Source organism: Cajanus cajan, chromosome 1 (assembly GCF_000230855.2).
Source record: "Cajanus cajan strain Asha chromosome 1, NIPB_CcT2T_4, whole genome shotgun sequence".
Taxonomy (NCBI): Eukaryota; Viridiplantae; Streptophyta; class Magnoliopsida; order Fabales; family Fabaceae; genus Cajanus; species Cajanus cajan.
The window spans coordinates 91,240,076-91,259,006 of record NC_138517.1 but is presented as its reverse complement, the minus strand read 5'-3'; the positions used below and the strand labels follow the sequence as shown (position 1 = coordinate 91,259,006).

The 18,931-nt window shown below is 36.4% G+C and overlaps 3 protein-coding genes and 2 non-coding genes across 5 annotated transcripts; all 5 read right to left on the bottom strand.

The window, feature by feature from the left end:
• Positions 1-1,188: 1,188 nt before the first annotated feature.
• On the bottom strand, positions 1,189-3,982 carry LOC109804546 (cleavage and polyadenylation specificity factor subunit 3-I-like). The gene is made up of 2 exons (XM_083067625.1): positions 3,391-3,982; positions 1,189-3,321 (listed from the first exon to the last, which is right to left on the bottom strand). Exons 1-2 carry the CDS (start codon positions 3,802-3,804, stop codon positions 1,687-1,689), a joined length of 2,049 nt encoding a protein of 682 aa, XP_082923751.1. The 5' UTR covers positions 3,805-3,982; the 3' UTR covers positions 1,189-1,686.
• On the bottom strand, positions 3,960-4,033 carry TRNAR-UCG (transfer RNA arginine (anticodon UCG)). The gene has a single exon. It is a non-coding gene; the product is annotated as a tRNA-Arg (tRNA).
• A 2,212-nt stretch (positions 4,034-6,245) lies between these two features.
• LOC109794583 (cleavage and polyadenylation specificity factor subunit 3-I) lies at positions 6,246-8,705 on the bottom strand. Its single transcript, XM_083067627.1, has 2 exons — positions 8,187-8,705; positions 6,246-8,083 (listed from the first exon to the last, which is right to left on the bottom strand). The coding sequence occupies exons 1-2, from the start codon at positions 8,613-8,615 to the stop codon at positions 6,449-6,451; spliced, it is 2,064 nt and encodes a 687-aa protein (XP_082923753.1). The 5' UTR covers positions 8,616-8,705; the 3' UTR covers positions 6,246-6,448.
• Positions 8,706-15,620: 6,915 nt separating this feature from the next.
• LOC145953842 (cleavage and polyadenylation specificity factor subunit 3-I-like) lies at positions 15,621-18,164 on the bottom strand. Its single transcript, XM_083067626.1, has 2 exons — positions 17,566-18,164; positions 15,621-17,496 (listed from the first exon to the last, which is right to left on the bottom strand). Exons 1-2 carry the CDS (start codon positions 17,977-17,979, stop codon positions 15,859-15,861), a joined length of 2,052 nt encoding a protein of 683 aa, XP_082923752.1. The 5' UTR covers positions 17,980-18,164; the 3' UTR covers positions 15,621-15,858.
• Positions 18,135-18,208, bottom strand: TRNAR-UCG (transfer RNA arginine (anticodon UCG)). The gene has a single exon. It is a non-coding gene; the product is annotated as a tRNA-Arg (tRNA).
• Between the last annotated feature and the right edge of the window lie 723 nt (positions 18,209-18,931).

Below are 18,931 nucleotides of genomic sequence, written 5' to 3'. Positions count from 1 at the left end.
TTTTTTCATTTTATTCCTTCATTTAATTTATTAATTTTAATTTATATATTTTAAATATTTTTTTTAACCATTTTTTCTTCAGTTTATTTTTATATTTTTATTTTATATATTTTAAATATTTATCAAAGGAGGCGCTATGGGCCATAGCGACCTCATGATTTATTTATTTATTTATTTTATTCACATTTATATTATCAATTTTTTCAAATTAAAATTTTATACTTCTGTTTTATTCTATTTATATTTTTTAATATTCTTAGCTTTTTTTAAATAAAATATTTTGTTATTTTTATTATTTTTTATTTTTTATGCTATTTTTTATAAATAAATTGTGTCGCTATATATATTTTATTTTATTTTCTAATTTATTATATTATACACTATACAAAATTTTAAATTAATTTTATTTGTTAAAAAATATTATATATTTAAAATTTCAGAAAATTAATTTAAAATTAATTATTTAAAATGTGGCGTTGTATGTCATAGCGACACTAAGTCGCTATAAGCCATAGCAACGTCTTGATTTTTAATTTAATTTTATTTATAATCAATTTTTATGAAATTTTAATTTTATACTTATGTGAAATTTTAATTTTTATCAAATTTCAATTTATTACATGTATATTATAAATATTTTTAGTTTTATTATTTTTTATGTTATTTTTGTTAAAAAATATTATATTCTCAATTTTTCAGTAAGTTTTATTATAAAAAATTATTTAATTGGTGGTGTTGTAGGCTATAGCGACTTCGTTGAAGCCGTTTTGTGTCGTCATAGACTGTAGCAATGTTGATAATATGACGATCATGGCTTCTTAGAATTTAAAAAAATACACTTGTCATAGCGACACTATAGTAAAATACTCCAAGGTGTAAATAGTTTCAAAATAATTTTTTTTACATAAATAATTTTAAAAAGTACTCTAAATTGATAGTGAACCATGAATTTAAACGCTGACCTGATCAAGATACTACATCTACATCAAATGTTCCCTCATTCCCTTAACTTCCTCTGACGCGCTTTGCTCCGGTTGTTGGCTATATTATAGACATGTCTAGTGCATTTTGGGATTTGGAGTTCTGCAAAAGTTTCATGAAGACCGTCATATATATGTAATGTCACTCGGCCCAGACCCCAGAGTGACATGACATAAATGTGGTGACCATACACCATCATAAACAAAATTATGAAGGGAGGGGGGAGATAAAAATATATAGCTTGAACTTATTTTCTATGAAATTATTATTCACATAATATGCTTTTCCGTTTCAACTTTCAAGTCCTATGCGATGGGAATGCTAGTAACACTTGCTTTTCAACACGTTTTAGGTGAAAATTATACGTGACCCAAGGAGTTCTCCTAGTGTGTTGCTAAACTATCAACCTTCAACTGTTGGATTGTCGTAATATTTTTGTGCATTGGATGCCTCATTCTTAGACTGTCGTGTGAGGGCTACATACAAAATCCATGTCATTGCAACTCAAGTCTCAAACACTTCCACAGATAACAGTCTGGTTATCCTTGGGAACCTCAAGATTTTACTTTTAATCTCGACATAGTCTCTTATTCAGTGACCATTCTTTGAATATGTATAATTGTCAAGGATTCTCAGTCAAGGGTAAGAAATGTTTGATCTAATCTATCTTTTATTTGACTTCAAACTATACTAACTAGGAAAAAATTAAGGTGCTGAAAGAGGAATTGGTTTCACAGAACTTTGAATGCGCTGGAATGCTGCCCTTACTCTTTCCTTTAGACCTTCATTTTCACACTCAACTTCCCCACTTTCTTTATTGAGCACTGCAACATTCCCATCAATGTTAATTATCAATTTCCCGTTTTCACCTACCTTCACATCTCCAAAAAGTGAGATAAGGAGGGCAAGCATAACCTTCTCTGTCTTCTTCTTATTCTCTTCCTCCATTTTAAGGACATCAAATTCATCCATTAGTTTTGGCACATTGCGACTGATTTTTAAAATCAGAGCAACAATTGAATCTGACACCATATCACTCAAGGGGTCTGATGGCCAATGCAAGGAGATATGCTTTTCTGATTCATGCTTCACTGTAACGCACTCATGGACTTGCAATGTTGGAACTCCAGATTCTTCATCCACGGACTGCTCTACACTCTCATATAACCGTTTGAGTCTATGATGTATGACACTAAAGGCTCCTGAATAAGGGACAGTAATTCTCTGAGTGATGTTTGTTGTTGTTAGCTGTGAAAAGACATGGAGATCCTCAGGTGACATAAACTGATATGTGAAGCCTTTTTTAACTAGCAAACCACCGACAGTTTTACCGACTTCGGGTGTTTTTTGAGCCAGCTTCCCTATGGTTTTTGCCATTTTCTGCGAACTGAAATACATTTCAACAGATTGACAGTTTTTTGGAGTAAGAACTTTGGTGTTGCGATCAGAAAATTGACTCATGAGCTTCTGTTTGAGCCTGTTCATCTGATTAGTTTCCCCATGTACAAGAATTATGTTAGGAGGATTGAGCTCTTTCAAGAACGCACTTGTTTGAGCAGAGTCAGCATGAGCTGAAAAGGAAATGTAGTGCACCTTCATGTTCAGAGATGCAGCCAGTCCATTCATGAGAGTCACATCCTTGGGTTCAGTCATGATGGTTTTGGCCAACGTCCCTTCCACAACAAAACCCGGTAAAATACAAGTATTTCTCTTATCAGAGCACCACATATCAAACAATTGCCGGGAAAGCCCACTCTGAAGTCCACCGGGGCTTGCCATGACCACAGATGGTCCTACATCTTTGAAAACCTCAATGCTACTTAAAGCCGATATGTACTTGAAGCAAAAGGGATTCGACTTGGCATTCTGGATCCTGTCATTCATGGAAAGCGTGTATGTTTCATAAACAGTCAAACATTTTTTGGCAAGTGGAGAGGCATAATAGATGGGTATATTCCGAAGCTCAGGATGATTTGCCCAATATTCATCAATGATCAGGAGAAGCTCCTGAGCACGACCAAGGGCATACGCCGGAATCAACACACGACCCCCTCGAGAAACGGTTGAATGGATAATCTCAGTGAAGCGTTTCTCTCTTGCGTGCCGAGGCTCATGGTGCTGTACACCATAGGTGGATTCTATAATGCAAACATCCGGCGAAAACTGTGGAATCTCAGCAGCACGAAGATGGCGATCTTCCTCACGCGAGTAGTCTCCAGTGTACAACACTCTCACACCTGCAATGTCAACCATGAACATAGCAGCACCAAGGACATGACCCGCAGAGTAACACCAGAACCGAATCCCGTTCACTTCCAGGGTTTGATGGAAATCAACAACCTGAAGTCAGTGATTAGTATAGGCAGTAAGGAACGTAAAACCCTAAAGAAAATGGAAAAGAAACCGTACCTCAATTTTATCCATGGAGTGATTGATGTCGTTTTCATCGAAGAGAAGGTGGTCGACGGAAAGCTTGGTGACTTTGACATAATCGGACAAGAGGAGCTTGTAAATGGCCTTGGTGGCGTAGGTCATGAAAACGCGGCCTCGGAAGGTGGTTTTCTGGAGAAAGTAGGGGAGGGAAGCGGCGTGGTCCAAGTGGAAGTGGGTGACGAGAAGAATGTCGACGGCGGAAGGGTCGATCTCGTCGAAATAGGGCAAAGCTGCCATGCCGGAATAAGCGAGGTGGATTCCGCAATCGAATAAGACGGATTTGGACTTGTAGGACATGTGGACGCATGAACGACCAACTTCGTTTCCGCCGCCCAGTGGCGTCACTATCAGTTGATCTTCTTCAATGCGTCTCTTCACTGAGCAACTCATTGGGATTTCAATTTCACGACGTTGACTTCATTCCCAAGAAATAAACACTTCCACACGCTCTTATCCGTTACTTATCACTCAGCAAGAGCGCTAAAACTCAATCATTCCACCAAAACGACGCCGTTTCTCTCAAACTTATCAAATCAAAAACCTAACGACCACAGTGGGAGTCGAACCCACGACCTTCTGATCCGAAGTCAGACGCGCTAATCCACTGCGCTATGCGGTCCTTAGTAATTACCGAAGAAATTGTAAATTTAAGAAGTCACAATTTCTTCAATTACAAAAATCTAAAATGATATATCATTTTAAAAGATCACTATTTGTTATTTCATAAACAACAGATCATCCAACATATTTTTATAATTCATTTGGTTCACTATAAATTCATTAATTAACAAATATTTAAAAATTCGTCTTAAATTATATTAATATTAGAGAGGTCAAGACAATTCGTGCTTCTAATAGTTACACATAGACAAATATTAAAAGTTGTGAATAGTTATTCAGAATGGATATATGAAGATTTTTTTTTATATTTTAAGTGGTATAATAGTATACTTAAAAATATAAATCAAAGGAAATTCATCCTTTAAGATATGGTGTTACAGTCTATTTTCCCCCAAAAAATCTTAAAAAACATATATATATATATATATATATATATATATTTCAAATCTATAGATTGAATATCATTATTCAATCTATTAAAAAGTAGTTAATAAATTATTTAAAACAATATTTTATTAAACCAGTCAATAAAAAAATTAACTTTTAACTGCCTCAAGTAGTTATTATAAAACATGGTTTAGAAAAAGAAATTAATTTTTAATATTTTATAATTTTTAAAAGATATTAAATTATTTTCTTTGTTGGAATTAATACATTTACTTTTATTTCTTGAAAGAGCAAATATCATTGTCATTGATCAAACCGAATTCTTCATTAGTACTATAACCGTTTTTAAATCCAATATTCTATCATACAACAGGCTATGTCTGCTAATAAGAAAAAACACGCTATATGTCACGGGTATTTGGTTTGCAAGAGACTATACTTCTTTGCATTCATATAGTTTATGCTTGTGTAGATATTAGGAAAAGTGTATTTAATTTGGCTCAGAATTCCATCTAGTTAGCCTAAAAGCTTTAGTTCTTTCAATTAAATATACACTAAAGTTGTTGCTTTACTAAATTAAAATGGGAATATAAACATATATTAACTTCTCACTGATCTTAATTTTCCCTTGTTTTAATATCGTGTTACCGTCACTTTCATTCGTTTTTTAAGAAAATGAACATATCTTTATGTTTAATATTAATGAGGAAATCAATAGAATGACAACATTTCAAGTATTCTGATCAACAGTTGACTTGTTTTACATATAATTGAGAGATTATTTGATAAATTTAAATTTGTATAACAACCTTAAAAGAAAACCACCTTTTTTTTTTTTTAAGTATTTGATACAAAAAAAATGAGTCTAAATTATGTTCATAAAAAATGAAGTAATACGCGAGGCAAATGAATGTAACTCATAACATTCATCAATACCATTTCTCGAGTTTTATTGAACCAACTAACTGCATACACAAACTTTTGATAGAATTAGTTTATATTTATATTAATGTTATAAACAACCTACAAACCCTCTTAAAAAAATCCTACAAACGAGTATGTTAAGCATATCAATAAAGAAATTACTAAATAAAATACTTCTATTCAAAATCATAATCAGATATATTAAATATTATATTTTTCACACAAAAAAAAATCTACTTTTAATTTTTTAACGTGTCTTAGGGCAGTGCTTAATATTCTCCTTTATCTTATTAATTTCATGAAGGAAAACAAGTCGTGATAGTTTAAAGCGCAACGAATCTCAATCCCAGATATACTTTTCAACATTATTGTATTAATATAAAATAATAAAAAATTAGTTCAAAGATTCGTCAGTTAAGAAATGTCATTTCCTCAAAGTTGAAACAGACACTCGCGATGCAGGTAGAAAAGAACACGTATGCCAGAAATGGGTTTTCTAAATTTTTACATCCTTTTTCACTTATGACTCAACTACGAAGTTGTGGGGATTAATTATAGAGAAAACCTGATCATCTACACGAGGGAGATCCCTACTAATTTTAAGGTAATGAATACCAAACCAAAAAGACTCCACTGTATCTCCCACCAAAAGATGCTTAGTTACCAAAATTTCAATCATGTCTAAATTAAAAGAAAACTATAATGCTTTAACAAGAAGGACATCGGAAGAACAGGCATATGAAGGTGACAGCCACGAGTCTCTAGGGTGCATAATAACAAACAGAAAACTACACTCTATTGTGATGCTATTGTGAAGATGCGCTATAGTGTTTGTTGTCTATAGGCACCATCAGGGAGAAAATAGCAGAGACCAAAAAGTAAGACAGAATGATAAAACATTTGAAGAAAATAAGTTTAAATTGAATGATTAAATACTCGAAGAATAAACAAAATAAAGCAGAGAATTCTGTTGTCCAAGCTCTTTATATTAAAGGGACAGTAACTACATATTGTGATAAATATCTCATGTTAGCGGAGCATGTGAGCTAGAGTTCCTTATCGCTGGCATTTCACCATTTCCCAAGACAATGTAAGGAATAAACTATGGTGCACAAAGAGGTATTGGCTTCACAGAACTTTGAATGCGCCGGAATGCTGTCCTTACTCTTTCCTTGAGACCTTCATTTTCACTCTCAACTTCCCCACTTTCTTTGTTAAGCTCTGCTATATTCCCATCAATGTTAATTATCAATTTCCCGTTCTCACCTACCTTCACATCTCCAAAGAGTGAAACCAGGAGGGCAAGCATAACCTTCTCTGCCTTCTTCTCATTCTCTTCCTCAATTTTAATGGCATCGGAATCAGCCATTACTTTTGGGATGTCACGGCTGATATTTAAAATCAGAGCAACAATAGAATCTGATACCATGTCACTAATGGGGTCTGATGTCCAATGCAAGGAGATATGCTTTTCAGATTCATGCTTCACAGTCACACACTCGTGGATTTGCAATGTTGGAACTCCAGATTCTTCATCCACTGACTGCTCTACACTCTCATATATCTGTTTGAGTCTATGGCTTATGACATTAAAGGCACCTGAATAAGGGATGGTAATTCTCTGTGTGACATTTGTTGTTGTTAGCTGTGAAAAGACATGCAGGTCTTCAGGTGCCATTATCTGATATGTGAAGCCTTTTTTAACTAGCAAACCACTGACGGTTTCTCCAACTTCAGGTGTTTTTTCAGCCAGCTTCCCTATGGTTTTTGCCATTTTCTGTGAATTAAAATACATCTCAACAGATTGACAGTTTTTCGGAGTAAGAATCTTAGTGTTGCGATCAGCAAATTGAGTCATGAGCTTCTGTTTGAGCCTGCCCATCTCATTAGCTTCCCCATGAACGAGAATTATATTAGGAGGGTTGAGCTCTTCTAAGAATGCACTTGTTTGAGCAGAGTCAGCATGAGCAGAAAAGGAAATGTAATGCACCTGCATGTTCAGTGGTGCAGTGAGTCCATTCATGAGAGTCACCTCCTTGGGTTCAGTCATGATGGTTTTGGCCAACGTCCCTTCCACAACAAAACCCGGTAAAATACAAGTATTTCTCTTATCAGAGCACCACATATCAAACAATTGCCGGGAAAGCCCACTCTGAAGTCCACCGGGGCTTGCCATGACCACAGATGGTCCTACATCTTTGAAAACCTCAATGCTACTTAAAGCCGATATGTACTTGAAGCAAAAGGGATTCGACTTGGCATTCTGGATCCTGTCATTCATGGAAAGCGTGTATGTTTCATAAACAGTCAAACATTTTTTGGCAAGTGGAGAGGCATAATAGATGGGTATATTCCGAAGCTCAGGGTGATTTGCCCAATATTCATCAATGATCAGGAGAAGCTCCTGAGCACGACCAAGGGCATACGCCGGAATCAACACACGACCCCCTCGAGAAACGGTTGAATGGATAATCTCAGTGAAGCGTTTTTCCCGTGTGTGCCGAGGCTGATGGTGCTGTACACCATAGGTGGACTCTATAATGCATACATCGGGGGAGAACTGTGGGGTCTCAGCAGCTCGGAGATGGCGGTCTTCCTCACGTGAATAATCTCCAGTGTACAGCACTCGAACACCAGCTATGTCAACCATGAACATAGCAGCCCCAAGGACATGGCCTGCAGTATAACACCAGAATCGAATACCATTCACTTCCACTGTTTGATGGAAATCAATAACCTGCAGTCACTAATATCTGTTATATACAAAGTATAAGAGTCACAGTAGCAGTTAAGGTGGCATTGAATGGGAAGATCGAAACCCTAAAACGGAAGCGTAATACCTCAATTCTATCCATGGAACGGTTGATGTCCTGTTCATCATAAAGCATATCCTCGACGGAGACCTTGCTGACTTTGACGAAATCAGACAAGAGGAGCTTGTAAATGGCCTTGGTGGCGTAGGTCATGAAAACGCGGCCTTTGAAGGTGGTTTTCTCGAGAAAGTAGGGGAGGGAAGCGGCGTGGTCCAAGTGGAAGTGAGTGATGAGAAGAACGTCGACGGTGGAAGGGTCAATCTCGTCGAAATAGGGCAACGCGGCCATGCCGGAATACGCAGGGTGGATTCCGCAATCGAACAAAATGGTTTTGCCTTTGTAGGACATGTAAACGCATGAACGACCCACTTCGTTTCCGGCGCCTAATGGCGTCACTATCAGTTGATCTTCCTCTCTGCTGCTTCGCACACTCTCTCGTCTCTTCACCGAACTCATCGTGCTTCGCTTCTCGATCTCTCTTCCTACTACTCTCACTCTCACTGCACAATGCTAAAACCCTATTTCCTCAACTCCGAACGACGCCGTTTACTTTAATACAGAGAATCCAACACACTTTCTTTTAAACCCAACTCATATCCAGCTCGAGTGTAATTATTATATTTCAAGGCTCAAGAAAAAATTCATTTTAGAAAATTATGCTACTGTTTTTTATTAACTATAAAAATTATAACATACAAGTAAATATTTTTATTATTTTTTCTATATTATAAATCCAAATTTAGTAGGTCCAATAGAAAAAAAATCAACTAAATTTAATAAAATTCTCATCAATCTCTATCAAAAGAAAAAATATATACATATATAATAAATATACGTTAATCTCTTTGACATAACATGTATCACATGTAAATAGATTTATATATAATATCTCAGCATACAATTATCAATCATTTTAAAAAAAATTAAATAATCTTATGTATCGCACGATGAATCAACTAATTATTATATACATTAAAAAAAATCTTTTAAATATCTAATTATATATATATATATATATATATATATATGTGTGTGTGTGTGTTCCTACTGTAAGTCCGCTGTCATCGTTAGGGTCACCGCATTCGAGGTTAAGAAGATTTTTAGGCACCGGAACAAGCTCCTAAGGGGAAAGAGTGGCTTGGGCCCTCCATCTAGCGCCAATGTTCCTATCGTAAGTCCGTTATCATCGTTAGGGTCACCGCATCCGAGATATTGTCCGCTTTGACTCGTTGGACCGTCACGGTTTTGTCCTTTAAAAGACGTCTCGGTGGGTTAAGAAAGAAGGGTGTTTATAAATTACCCTAAACCTCGACTCCTAAGTTACGTGTGACTTTTAGGCATATACCGGAACAATATATATATTCAAACTCGATACCATTGTTTAAAAGACCTCTTTCACATTGATTAATCTAGGTCTTAAAGTAATAATATCACAAATTTGCTTAGCTTCAAAATTAGAGAGATTTTAGCGAATTGTCTCTACCACTTTTAATATTTTTTTATTATTGACAAAAACTTATTAAAAATTATAAATTTTTGATAAATCATGTGTTTTATAAGCAATTTTTTTTAATGAAAAATGCTGACTAATGATCTTAAGACTGTGGTTAAGAAATAAAAATATAAACATTTTATTGAGAAGTATATTTACAATTTTTGTTGGTCAAAAGTTGCGGTGCCAACTTTCCAACTTTCGATGGCTCAAATTTTCAGCCAAACTCGGTGCAACTTTCTTTGAATACAATATATTGTGTTCACACACATTTTCTTCATTTGTTGCTTGATTCTCGGTGCATTCTTTGCCTATAAAAGGCACTCATTGCTCACCACAATACACACCGAAGTTGAGAGAAAAAGGAGAGTTTTTTACTCATCTTAATATCTTTCTAGTTCCATTTGAGAGAGTATTTTTAGTCAGAAAATTTGAGAGATCATTTTTGTTTTAAGTCTTCATATTATTGGGGATTTATTAACTTTCTGTTCTCATCATATTAGAGAACTTTCTTGTACTCTCCTTTTTACATAGTGAAATAATTTTGCTCTCGTTCTTCCGTGGTTTTTCTCCAAATTTGGAGTTTTCCACGTAAATATTGTGTGTCAATATTTTTGTCTCTCTACTTCCTTCTCATTATCTCCAATTGACGCGATCCAGCGCTTCCGTATCACGCTGATTTCATAACAAGTGGTATCAGAGCTGCTTGTTCAATTGGAGATTCAAGATGTCTACAGTCACCAAATTTGACATTGAGAAGTTTGACGGCAAAATTAGCTTTTCTATTTGGAAAGTCCAAATGAGAGCCGTTCTTATCCAGAACGGATTAAGGAAAGCTTTATATGGAAAGTCAGAAAATCTGGATTCCATGACAGATGAGCAATGGGACGAGTTGGATGAAAAGGCGCTTTCAGCAATCCAATTATGTTTGTCTAAGGAGGTTCTCCGTGAAGTAGCCAACGAAACCACCGCTGCTGCTTTGTGGTTAAAGTTGGAATCTCTATATATGACTAAAAGTCTCGCAAACAAACTTCGTCTCAAAGAACGACTATACACACTCCGTATGATCGAAGGTACTCCTATTCAATCTCATCTTGATGAATTTAACTCTATTATTATGGATCTGGAAAATATCGATATTAAAATCGATGATGAAGATAAAGCTGTTTTGTTGGTTGTCTCTTTACCTTCTACCTATAAACACTTTAAAGAAATTATGTTGTATAGCAACAATGATACCTTATCCTTTGAAGATGTTAAATCTAATTTATTGTCTAAGGAAAAGTTTGATCTTGATATTCATTCTGAGGACAAGGGTGAGGGATTAAGTGTCAGAGGTAGAACTCAAGAAAAAGGGAGTACCAGTAACAAGAAGAGCAGATCCAAATCTAGAGGGCGTAAATCCAACAAAACCTGTCACTATTGCAAGAAATATGGGCATGATATCTCTAATTGTTTTATCTTGAAAAAGAAACAAGAAAAACAAGAGAAAAATAAACAACCTGCTGAAGCTGCTAATATTGAAACTGATTCCGATGGTGATGTTATGTTCTCTGTCTCTTCTGATAAGAGGAGCAAAGATGAGTGGATTCTTGATTCTGGATGTACTTTTCACATGTGTCCTTATAAGGACTTATTTACCACTCTTGAACCTGTTGATAGTGGTATTGTCTTAATGGGTAATGATACCCAATGCAAGATTGCAGGAATTGGTACCATTCAGATCAAGACTCATGATGGCATTGTTAGGACTCTTTCCAAAGTTCGCTTTATTCCTGACTTAAAGCGGAATCTAATTTCTCTTGGCACCCTCGAATCACTTGGGTGCAAGTATTCAGCTGAAGATGGAGTACTAAAAGTATCTAAAGGTGCCCTTACCTTATTAAAAGCTAACCGTGTTGGTAGTTTGTATATCTTGCAAGGATCTGTAGTGACAGGATCAGCAGCTGTTTCATCTTCTATGCATGATAAAGATGTCACCAAATTATGGCACATGCGCCTAGGCCATATGAGTGAAAAAGGCATGCACCTTCTGAGCAAGCAAGGTCTTCTTGGTAATCAAGGTATCGATAAGTTGGAGTTTTGTGAACATTGTGTCTTTGGGAAGCAGAAAAAAGTTAGCTTCTCCACTGCAACTCACCGTACAAAAGGTATCCTTGATTACATTCATTCTGATCTTTGGGGACCTTCTAAAGTTCCTTCTTATGGAGGACGTCGCTATATGATGACCATTATTGATGATTTTTCTCGAAAAGTCTGGGTTTATTTTCTAAGGCATAAAAATGAGACCTTCCCCACTTTCAAGAAGTGGAAAACTCTTGTTGAAACTCAGACAGGAAAGAAAGTCAAGAAGCTCAGAACAGATAATGGTTTGGAGTTCTGTGAAGGTGACTTTAATGAGTTCTGCGCAAATCATGGTATTGCTAGACACAAAACCATTCCAGGCAAACCCCAGCAGAATGGTGTTGCAGAACGTTTGAACAGAACTATCCTTGAGAGAGCTCGTTGTATGCTCTCAAATGCTGGGTTGTGGCATCAACGTGAGTTGTGGGTTGAGGCAGCATCCACAGCTTGCTACTTGATCAACCGATCACCACACTCCTCACTTAACTTCAAAATTCCAGAAGAAATTTGGTCAGGTAATCCTGTTGATTATTCTAATTTAAGAATTTTTGGATGTCCTGCATATGCACATGTCAATGATGGAAAATTAGCTCCAAGAGCTATTAAGTGCATATTTCTTGGTTATGCATCTGAATCCAAAGGATATCGTTTATGGTGTTCAGATCCTAAGTCACGAAAAATAATTCTTAGTAGAGATGTGACTTTTAATGAGGATGCATTATTATCTTCTGGGAAACAATCTTCTGTCTCTTCTTCTAGTACTAATAATCTACAGGGTACTAGCGAGAAGGTGGAGTTGGAATTGAAGTCTGCAGCTCCTAATGTTGATGTTTCATCTTCCTCTACCACTGAGTCTAGCACTGATGATCATATTGATGATCACACTACTCATCCTATTCAACAACAGGATGATTATAATATTGCTCGAGATAGGCCAAGAAGACAAATCAAAAGGCCAGCTAGATACACTGGTGATGATAATTTGACTGCTTATGCATTGTCTATTGCACAAGAAGTAAATGATGATATTGAACCTGCCAGCTATACTGAAGCTGTTTCTTGTGCTGAATCGTCTAAGTGGCTAGTGGCTATGAATGAAGAAATTGAAAGTCTTCATAAGAACAACACTTGGAGTTTGACAAAGCTCCCTGAAGGCAAACGACCTCTAAGGTGCAAATGGATCTATAAAAAGAAAGATGGTATTCCTGGTGTTGAAGATCCTAGATGCAAGGCACGATTAGTTGTCAAAGGCTTTTATCAAAAGGAAGGCATTGACTTTAATGAGATCTTCTCACCTGTTGTACGTCATACCTCCATTCGTGTTTTGCTTGCTTTTGTTGCTCTGTTTGATTTGGAATTGGAGCAACTTGATGTAAAGACAGCTTTTCTACATGGAAAGCTGGAAGAAGAAATTTATATGCATCAGCCTGAGGGATTTGTTGTTCCTGGTAAGGAGCATCTTGTTTGTCGATTGAAGAAATCTTTATATGGACTCAAGCAAGCTCCTAGACAATGGTACAAAAGGTTTGATTCCTTTATGCTTCGGCAAGGTTATTCCAGGAGTCAATATGATGACTGTATATATTTCCAACAATTTTCTGATGGAACTTTCATATACTTGTTACTTTATGTTGATGATATGTTAATTGCATCACGTGATAAGTCTTTGATCAGGAAATTGAAAGCTCAACTCAACAGTGAGTTTGAGATGAAGGAATTAGGTGCAGCTAAGAAAATTCTTGGCATGGAGATTCACAGGGATCGTCAAGCTGGTAAATTGATCTTATCTCAACAAAAATATATTGTGAGATTGCTTGACAGATTTAATATGAGCAACAGCAAACCTGTTTCCACTCCACTTGCTGCACATTTCAAGTTATCATCAGACCTTTGTCCAGAAACAAAAGAAGAGATGGAGCGTATGTCACACGTTCCATATGCTAGTGCAGTTGGCAGTTTAATGTATGCTATGGTGTGCACTAGACCTGATATAGCATATGCTGTCAGCGTGGTAAGCAGATACATGCATAATCCTGGAAAGGATCACTGGAGTGCTGTCAAATGGATTTTTCGGTATCTTAAAAGTACTACAGATATTTGCTTGGTATTTGATAGATGCAAAGCTACAACCAATGATGTTGCAGGTTTTGTTGATTCAGATTATGGTGGTGATCTTGATAGAAGAAGATCTCTTTCTGGTTACATCTTTACTCTCTGCAATTCTGCTATTAGTTGGAAAGCATCACTTCAATCTATTGCTGCATTGTCAACAACTGAAGCAGAATATATTTCTGCAACAGAGGGTGTGAAAGAGGCTCTTTGGATTCGAGGTTTGGTCAATGAACTTGGTCTCACACAAAAGGTTCTTATTGTGTTTTGTGATAGCCAAAGTGCTATTCATTTGACCAAGAATAGTCGTTATCATGACAAGACCAAACACATAGATGTAAAACATCACTTTATCCGAGATATTGTTACTGTTGGTGAAGTTGTAGTAAAAAAGATTCATACTTCTGATAATCCAGCAGATATGCTTACTAAGCCACTTCCAAATGCTAAGTTTCAACATTGTTTGAACTTAATTGGTCTTTACAGCACTTGAATATCCTTTGGGACTTTATCTGACGATGAGCAACTTATCAAATTTGAGCCAAGGTGGAGATTGTTGGTCAAAAGTTGCGGTGCCAACTTTCCAACTTTCGATGGCTCAAATTTTCAGCCAAACTCGGTGCAACTTTCTTTGAATACAACATATTGTGTTCACACACATTTTCTTCATTTGTTGCTTGATTCTCGGTGCATTCTTTGCCTATAAAAGGCACTCATTGCTCACCACAATACACACCGAAGTTGAGAGAAAAAGGAGAGTTTTTTACTCATCTTAATATCTTTCTAGTTCCATTTGAGAGAGTATTTTTAGTCAGAAAATTTGAGAGATCATTTTTGTTTTAAGTCTTCATATTATTGGAGATTTATTAACTTTCTGTTCTCATCATATTAGAGAACTTTCTTGTACTCTCCTTTTTACATAGTGAAATAATTTTGCTCTCGTTCTTCCGTGGTTTTTCTCCAAATTTGGAGTTTTCCACGTAAATATTGTGTGTCAATATTTTTGTCTCTCTACTTCCTTCTCATTATCTCCAATTGACGCGATCCAGCGCTTCCGTATCACGCTGATTTCATAACAATTTTCTTATGTAACTTTATTGTAGTTTTTAGAAGACCTTTCTACATCGTATTTGTTAGAACCATTCTGCAATGTTACACATTATTTCTAAAGATAATTTTAAGAATATAAGCTGGCTTTACCAGTAAACCATGGCATATGGTAAGTTCATACCAGATGGAAGAAAACTTGGTGAACCATGAATTTAAACGCTGACCTGATCAAGATACTACATCTACATCAAATGTTCCCTCATTCCCTTAACTTCCTCTGACACGCTTTGCTCCGGTTGTTGGCTATATTATAGACATGTCTAGTGCATTACGGGATTTGGAGTTCTGCAAAAGTTTCATGAAGACCGTCGTATATATGTAATGTCACTCAGCCCAGACCCCAGAGTGAAGTGACATAAATGTGGTGACCATACACCATCATCAACAAAATTATGAAGGGAGGGGAGATAAATATATATAGCTTGAACTTATTTTCTATGAAATTATTATTCACATAATATGCTTTTCCAATTCAACTTTCAAGTCCTATGCGATGGGAATGTTAGTAACACTTGCTTTTCAACACGTTTTAGGTGAAAATTATACGTGACCCAAGGAGTTCTCCTAGTGTGTTGCTAAACTGTCGTAATATTTTTGTGCATTGGATGTCTCATTCTTAGACTGTCTTGTGAGGGCTACATACAAAATCCATGTCATTTCAACTTAAGTCTCAAACACTTCCACAGATAACAGTCTGGTTATCCTTGGGAACCTCAAGATTTTACTTTTAATCTTGACATAGTCTCTTATTCAGTGACCATTCTTTGAATATGTATAATTGTCAAGGATTCTCAGTCAAGGGTAAGAAATGTTTGATCTAATCTATCTTTTATTTGACTTCAAACTATACTAACTAGGAAAAAATTAAGGTGCTGAAAGAGGAATTGGTTTCACAGAACTTTGAATGCGCTGGAATGCTGCCCTTACCCTTTCCTTTAGACCTTCATTTTCACACTCAACTTCCCCACTTTCTTTATTGAGCACTGCAACATTCCCATCAATGTTAATTATCAATTTTTTCCCGTTTTCACCTACCTTCACATCTCCAAAAAGTGAGATAAGGAGGGCAAGCATAACCTTCTCTGTCTTCTTCTTATTCTCTTCCTCCATTTTAATGACATCAAATTCATCCATTAGTTTTGGCACATTGCGACTTATTTTTAAAATCAGAGCAACAATTGAATCTGACACCATATCACTCAAGGGGTCTGATGGCCAATGCAAGGAGATATGCTTTTCTGATTCAAGCTTCACTGTAACGCACTCATGGACTTGCAATGTTGGAACTCCAGATTCTTCATCCACGGACTGCTCTACACTCTCATATAACCGTTTGAGTCTATGATGTATGACACTAAAGGCTCCTGAATAAGGGACAGTAATTCTCTGAGTGATGTTTGTTGTTGTTAGCTGTGAAAAGACATGGAGATCCTCAGGTGACATAAACTGATATGTGAAGCCTTTTTTAACTAGCAAACCACCGACAGTTTTACCGACTTCGGGTGTTTTTTGAGCCAGCTTCCCTATGGTTTTTGCCATTTTCTGCGAACTGAAATACATTTCAACAGATTGACAGTTTTTTGGAGTAAGAACTTTGGTGTTGCGATCAGAAAATTGACTCATGAGCTTCTGTTTGAGCCTGTTCATCTGATTAGTTTCCCCATGTACAAGAATTATGTTAGGAGGATTGAGCTCTTTCAAGAACGCACTTGTTTGAGCAGAGTCAGCATGAGCTGAAAAGGAAATGTAGTGCACCTTCATGTTCAGAGATGCAGCCAGTCCATTCATGAGAGTCACATCCTTGGGTTCAGTCATGATGGTTTTGGCCAACGTCCCTTCCACAACAAAACCCGGTAAAATACAAGTATTTCTCTTATCAGAGCACCACATATCAAACAATTGCCGGGAAAGCCCACTCTGAAGTCCACCGGGGCTTGCCATGACCACAGATGGTCCTACATCTTTGAAAACCTCAATGCTACTTAAAGCCGATATGTACTTGAAGCAAAAGGGATTCGACTTGGCATTCTGGATCCTGTCATTCATGGAAAGCGTGTATGTTTCATAAACAGTCAAACATTTTTTGGCAAGTGGAGAGGCATAATAGATGGGTATATTCCGAAGCTCAGGATGATTTGCCCAATATTCATCAATGATCAGGAGAAGCTCCTGAGCACGACCAAGGGCATACGCCGGAATCAACACACGACCCCCTCGAGAAACGGTTGAATGGATAATCTCAGTGAAGCGTTTCTCTCTTGCGTGCCGAGGCTCATGGTGCTGTACACCATAGGTGGATTCTATAATGCAAACATCCGGCGAAAACTGTGGAATCTCAGCAGCACGAAGATGGCGATCTTCCTCACGCGAGTAGTCTCCAGTGTACAACACTCTCACACCTGCAATGTCAACCATGAACATAGCAGCACCAAGGACATGACCCGCAGAGTAACACCAGAACCGAATCCCGTTCACTTCCAGGGTTTGATGGAAATCAACAACCTGAAGTCAGTGATTAGTATAGGCAGTAAGGAACGTAAAACCCTAAAGAAAATGGAAAAGAAACCGTACCTCAATTTTATCCATGGAGTGATTGATGTCGTTTTCATCGAAGAGAAGGTGGTCGACGGAAAGCTTGGTGACTTTGACATAATCGGACAAGAGGAGCTTGTAAATGGCCTTGGTGGCGTAGGTCATGAAAACGCGGCCTCGGAAGGTGGTTTTCTGGAGAAAGTAGGGGAGGGAAGCGGCGTGGTCCAAGTGGAAGTGGGTGACGAGAAGAATGTCGACGGCGGAAGGGTCGATCTCGTCGAAATAGGGCAAAGCTGCCATGCCGGAATAAGCGAGGTGGATTCCGCAATCGAATAAGACGGATTTGGACTTGTAGGACATGTGGACGCATGAACGACCAACTTCGTTTCCGCCGCCCAGTGGCGTCACTATCAGTTGATCTTCTTCAATGCGTCTCTTCACTGAGCAACTCATTGGGATTTCAATTTCACGACGTTGACTTCATTCCCAAGAAATAAACACTTCCACACGCTCTTATCCGTTACTTATCACTCAGCAAGAGCGCTAAAACTCAATCATTCCACCAAAACGACGCCGTTTCTCTCAAACTTATCAAATCAAAAACCTAACGACCACAGTGGGAGTCGAACCCACGACCTTCTGATCCGAAGTCAGACGCGCTAATCCACTGCGCTATGCGGTCCTTAGTAATTACCGAAGAAATTGTAAATTTAAGAAGTCACAATTTCTTCAATTACAAAAATCTAAAATGATATATCATTTTAAAAGATCACTATTTGTTATTTCATAAACAACAGATCATCCAACATATTTTTATAATTCATTTGGTTCACTATAAATTCATTAATTAACAAATATTTAAAAATTCGTCTTAAATTATATTAATATTAGAGAGGTCAAGACAATTCGTGCTTCTAATAGTTACACATAGACAAATATTAAAAGTTGTGAATAGTTATTCAGAATGGATATATGAAGATTTTTTTTTATATTTTAAGTGGTATAATAGTATACTTAAAAATATAAATCAAAGGAAATTCATCCTTTAAGATATGGTGTTACAGTCTATTTTCCCCCAAAAAATCTTAAAAAACATATATATATATATATATATATATATATATATTTCAAATCTATAGATTGAATATCATTATTCAATCTATTAAAAAGTAGTTAATAAATTATTTAAAACAATATTTTATTAAACCAGTCAATAAAAAAATTAACTTTTAACTGCCTCAAGTAGTTATTATAAAACATGGTTTAGAAAAAGAAATTAATTTTTAATATTTTATAATTTTTAAAAGATATTAAATTATTTTCTTTGTTTATTCCTATAAAATATTGTAAAAATATTTATAATAAATAAATAAGTTATATTTAGAATATGTATTTTTAACACAGA

Excerpts from the sequence above, each read along its gene's own strand:
- LOC145953842 (XM_083067626.1), bottom strand. The coding sequence starts at position 17,979 with ATGAGTTGCTCAGTGAAGAGACGCATTGAAGAAGATCAACTGATAGTG. Across the intron at positions 17,497-17,565 it reads ACTCCATGGATAAAATTGAG|GTTGTTGATTTCCATCAAAC; the intron begins GTACGGTTTCTT and ends CACTGACTTCAG.
- LOC109804546 (XM_083067625.1), bottom strand. The coding sequence starts at position 3,804 with ATGAGTTGCTCAGTGAAGAGACGCATTGAAGAAGATCAACTGATAGTG. Across the intron at positions 3,322-3,390 it reads ACTCCATGGATAAAATTGAG|GTTGTTGATTTCCATCAAAC; the intron begins GTACGGTTTCTT and ends CACTGACTTCAG.
- LOC109794583 (XM_083067627.1), bottom strand. The coding sequence starts at position 8,615 with ATGAGTTCGGTGAAGAGACGAGAGAGTGTGCGAAGCAGCAGAGAGGAA. Across the intron at positions 8,084-8,186 it reads GTTCCATGGATAGAATTGAG|GTTATTGATTTCCATCAAAC; the intron begins GTATTACGCTTC and ends TAGTGACTGCAG.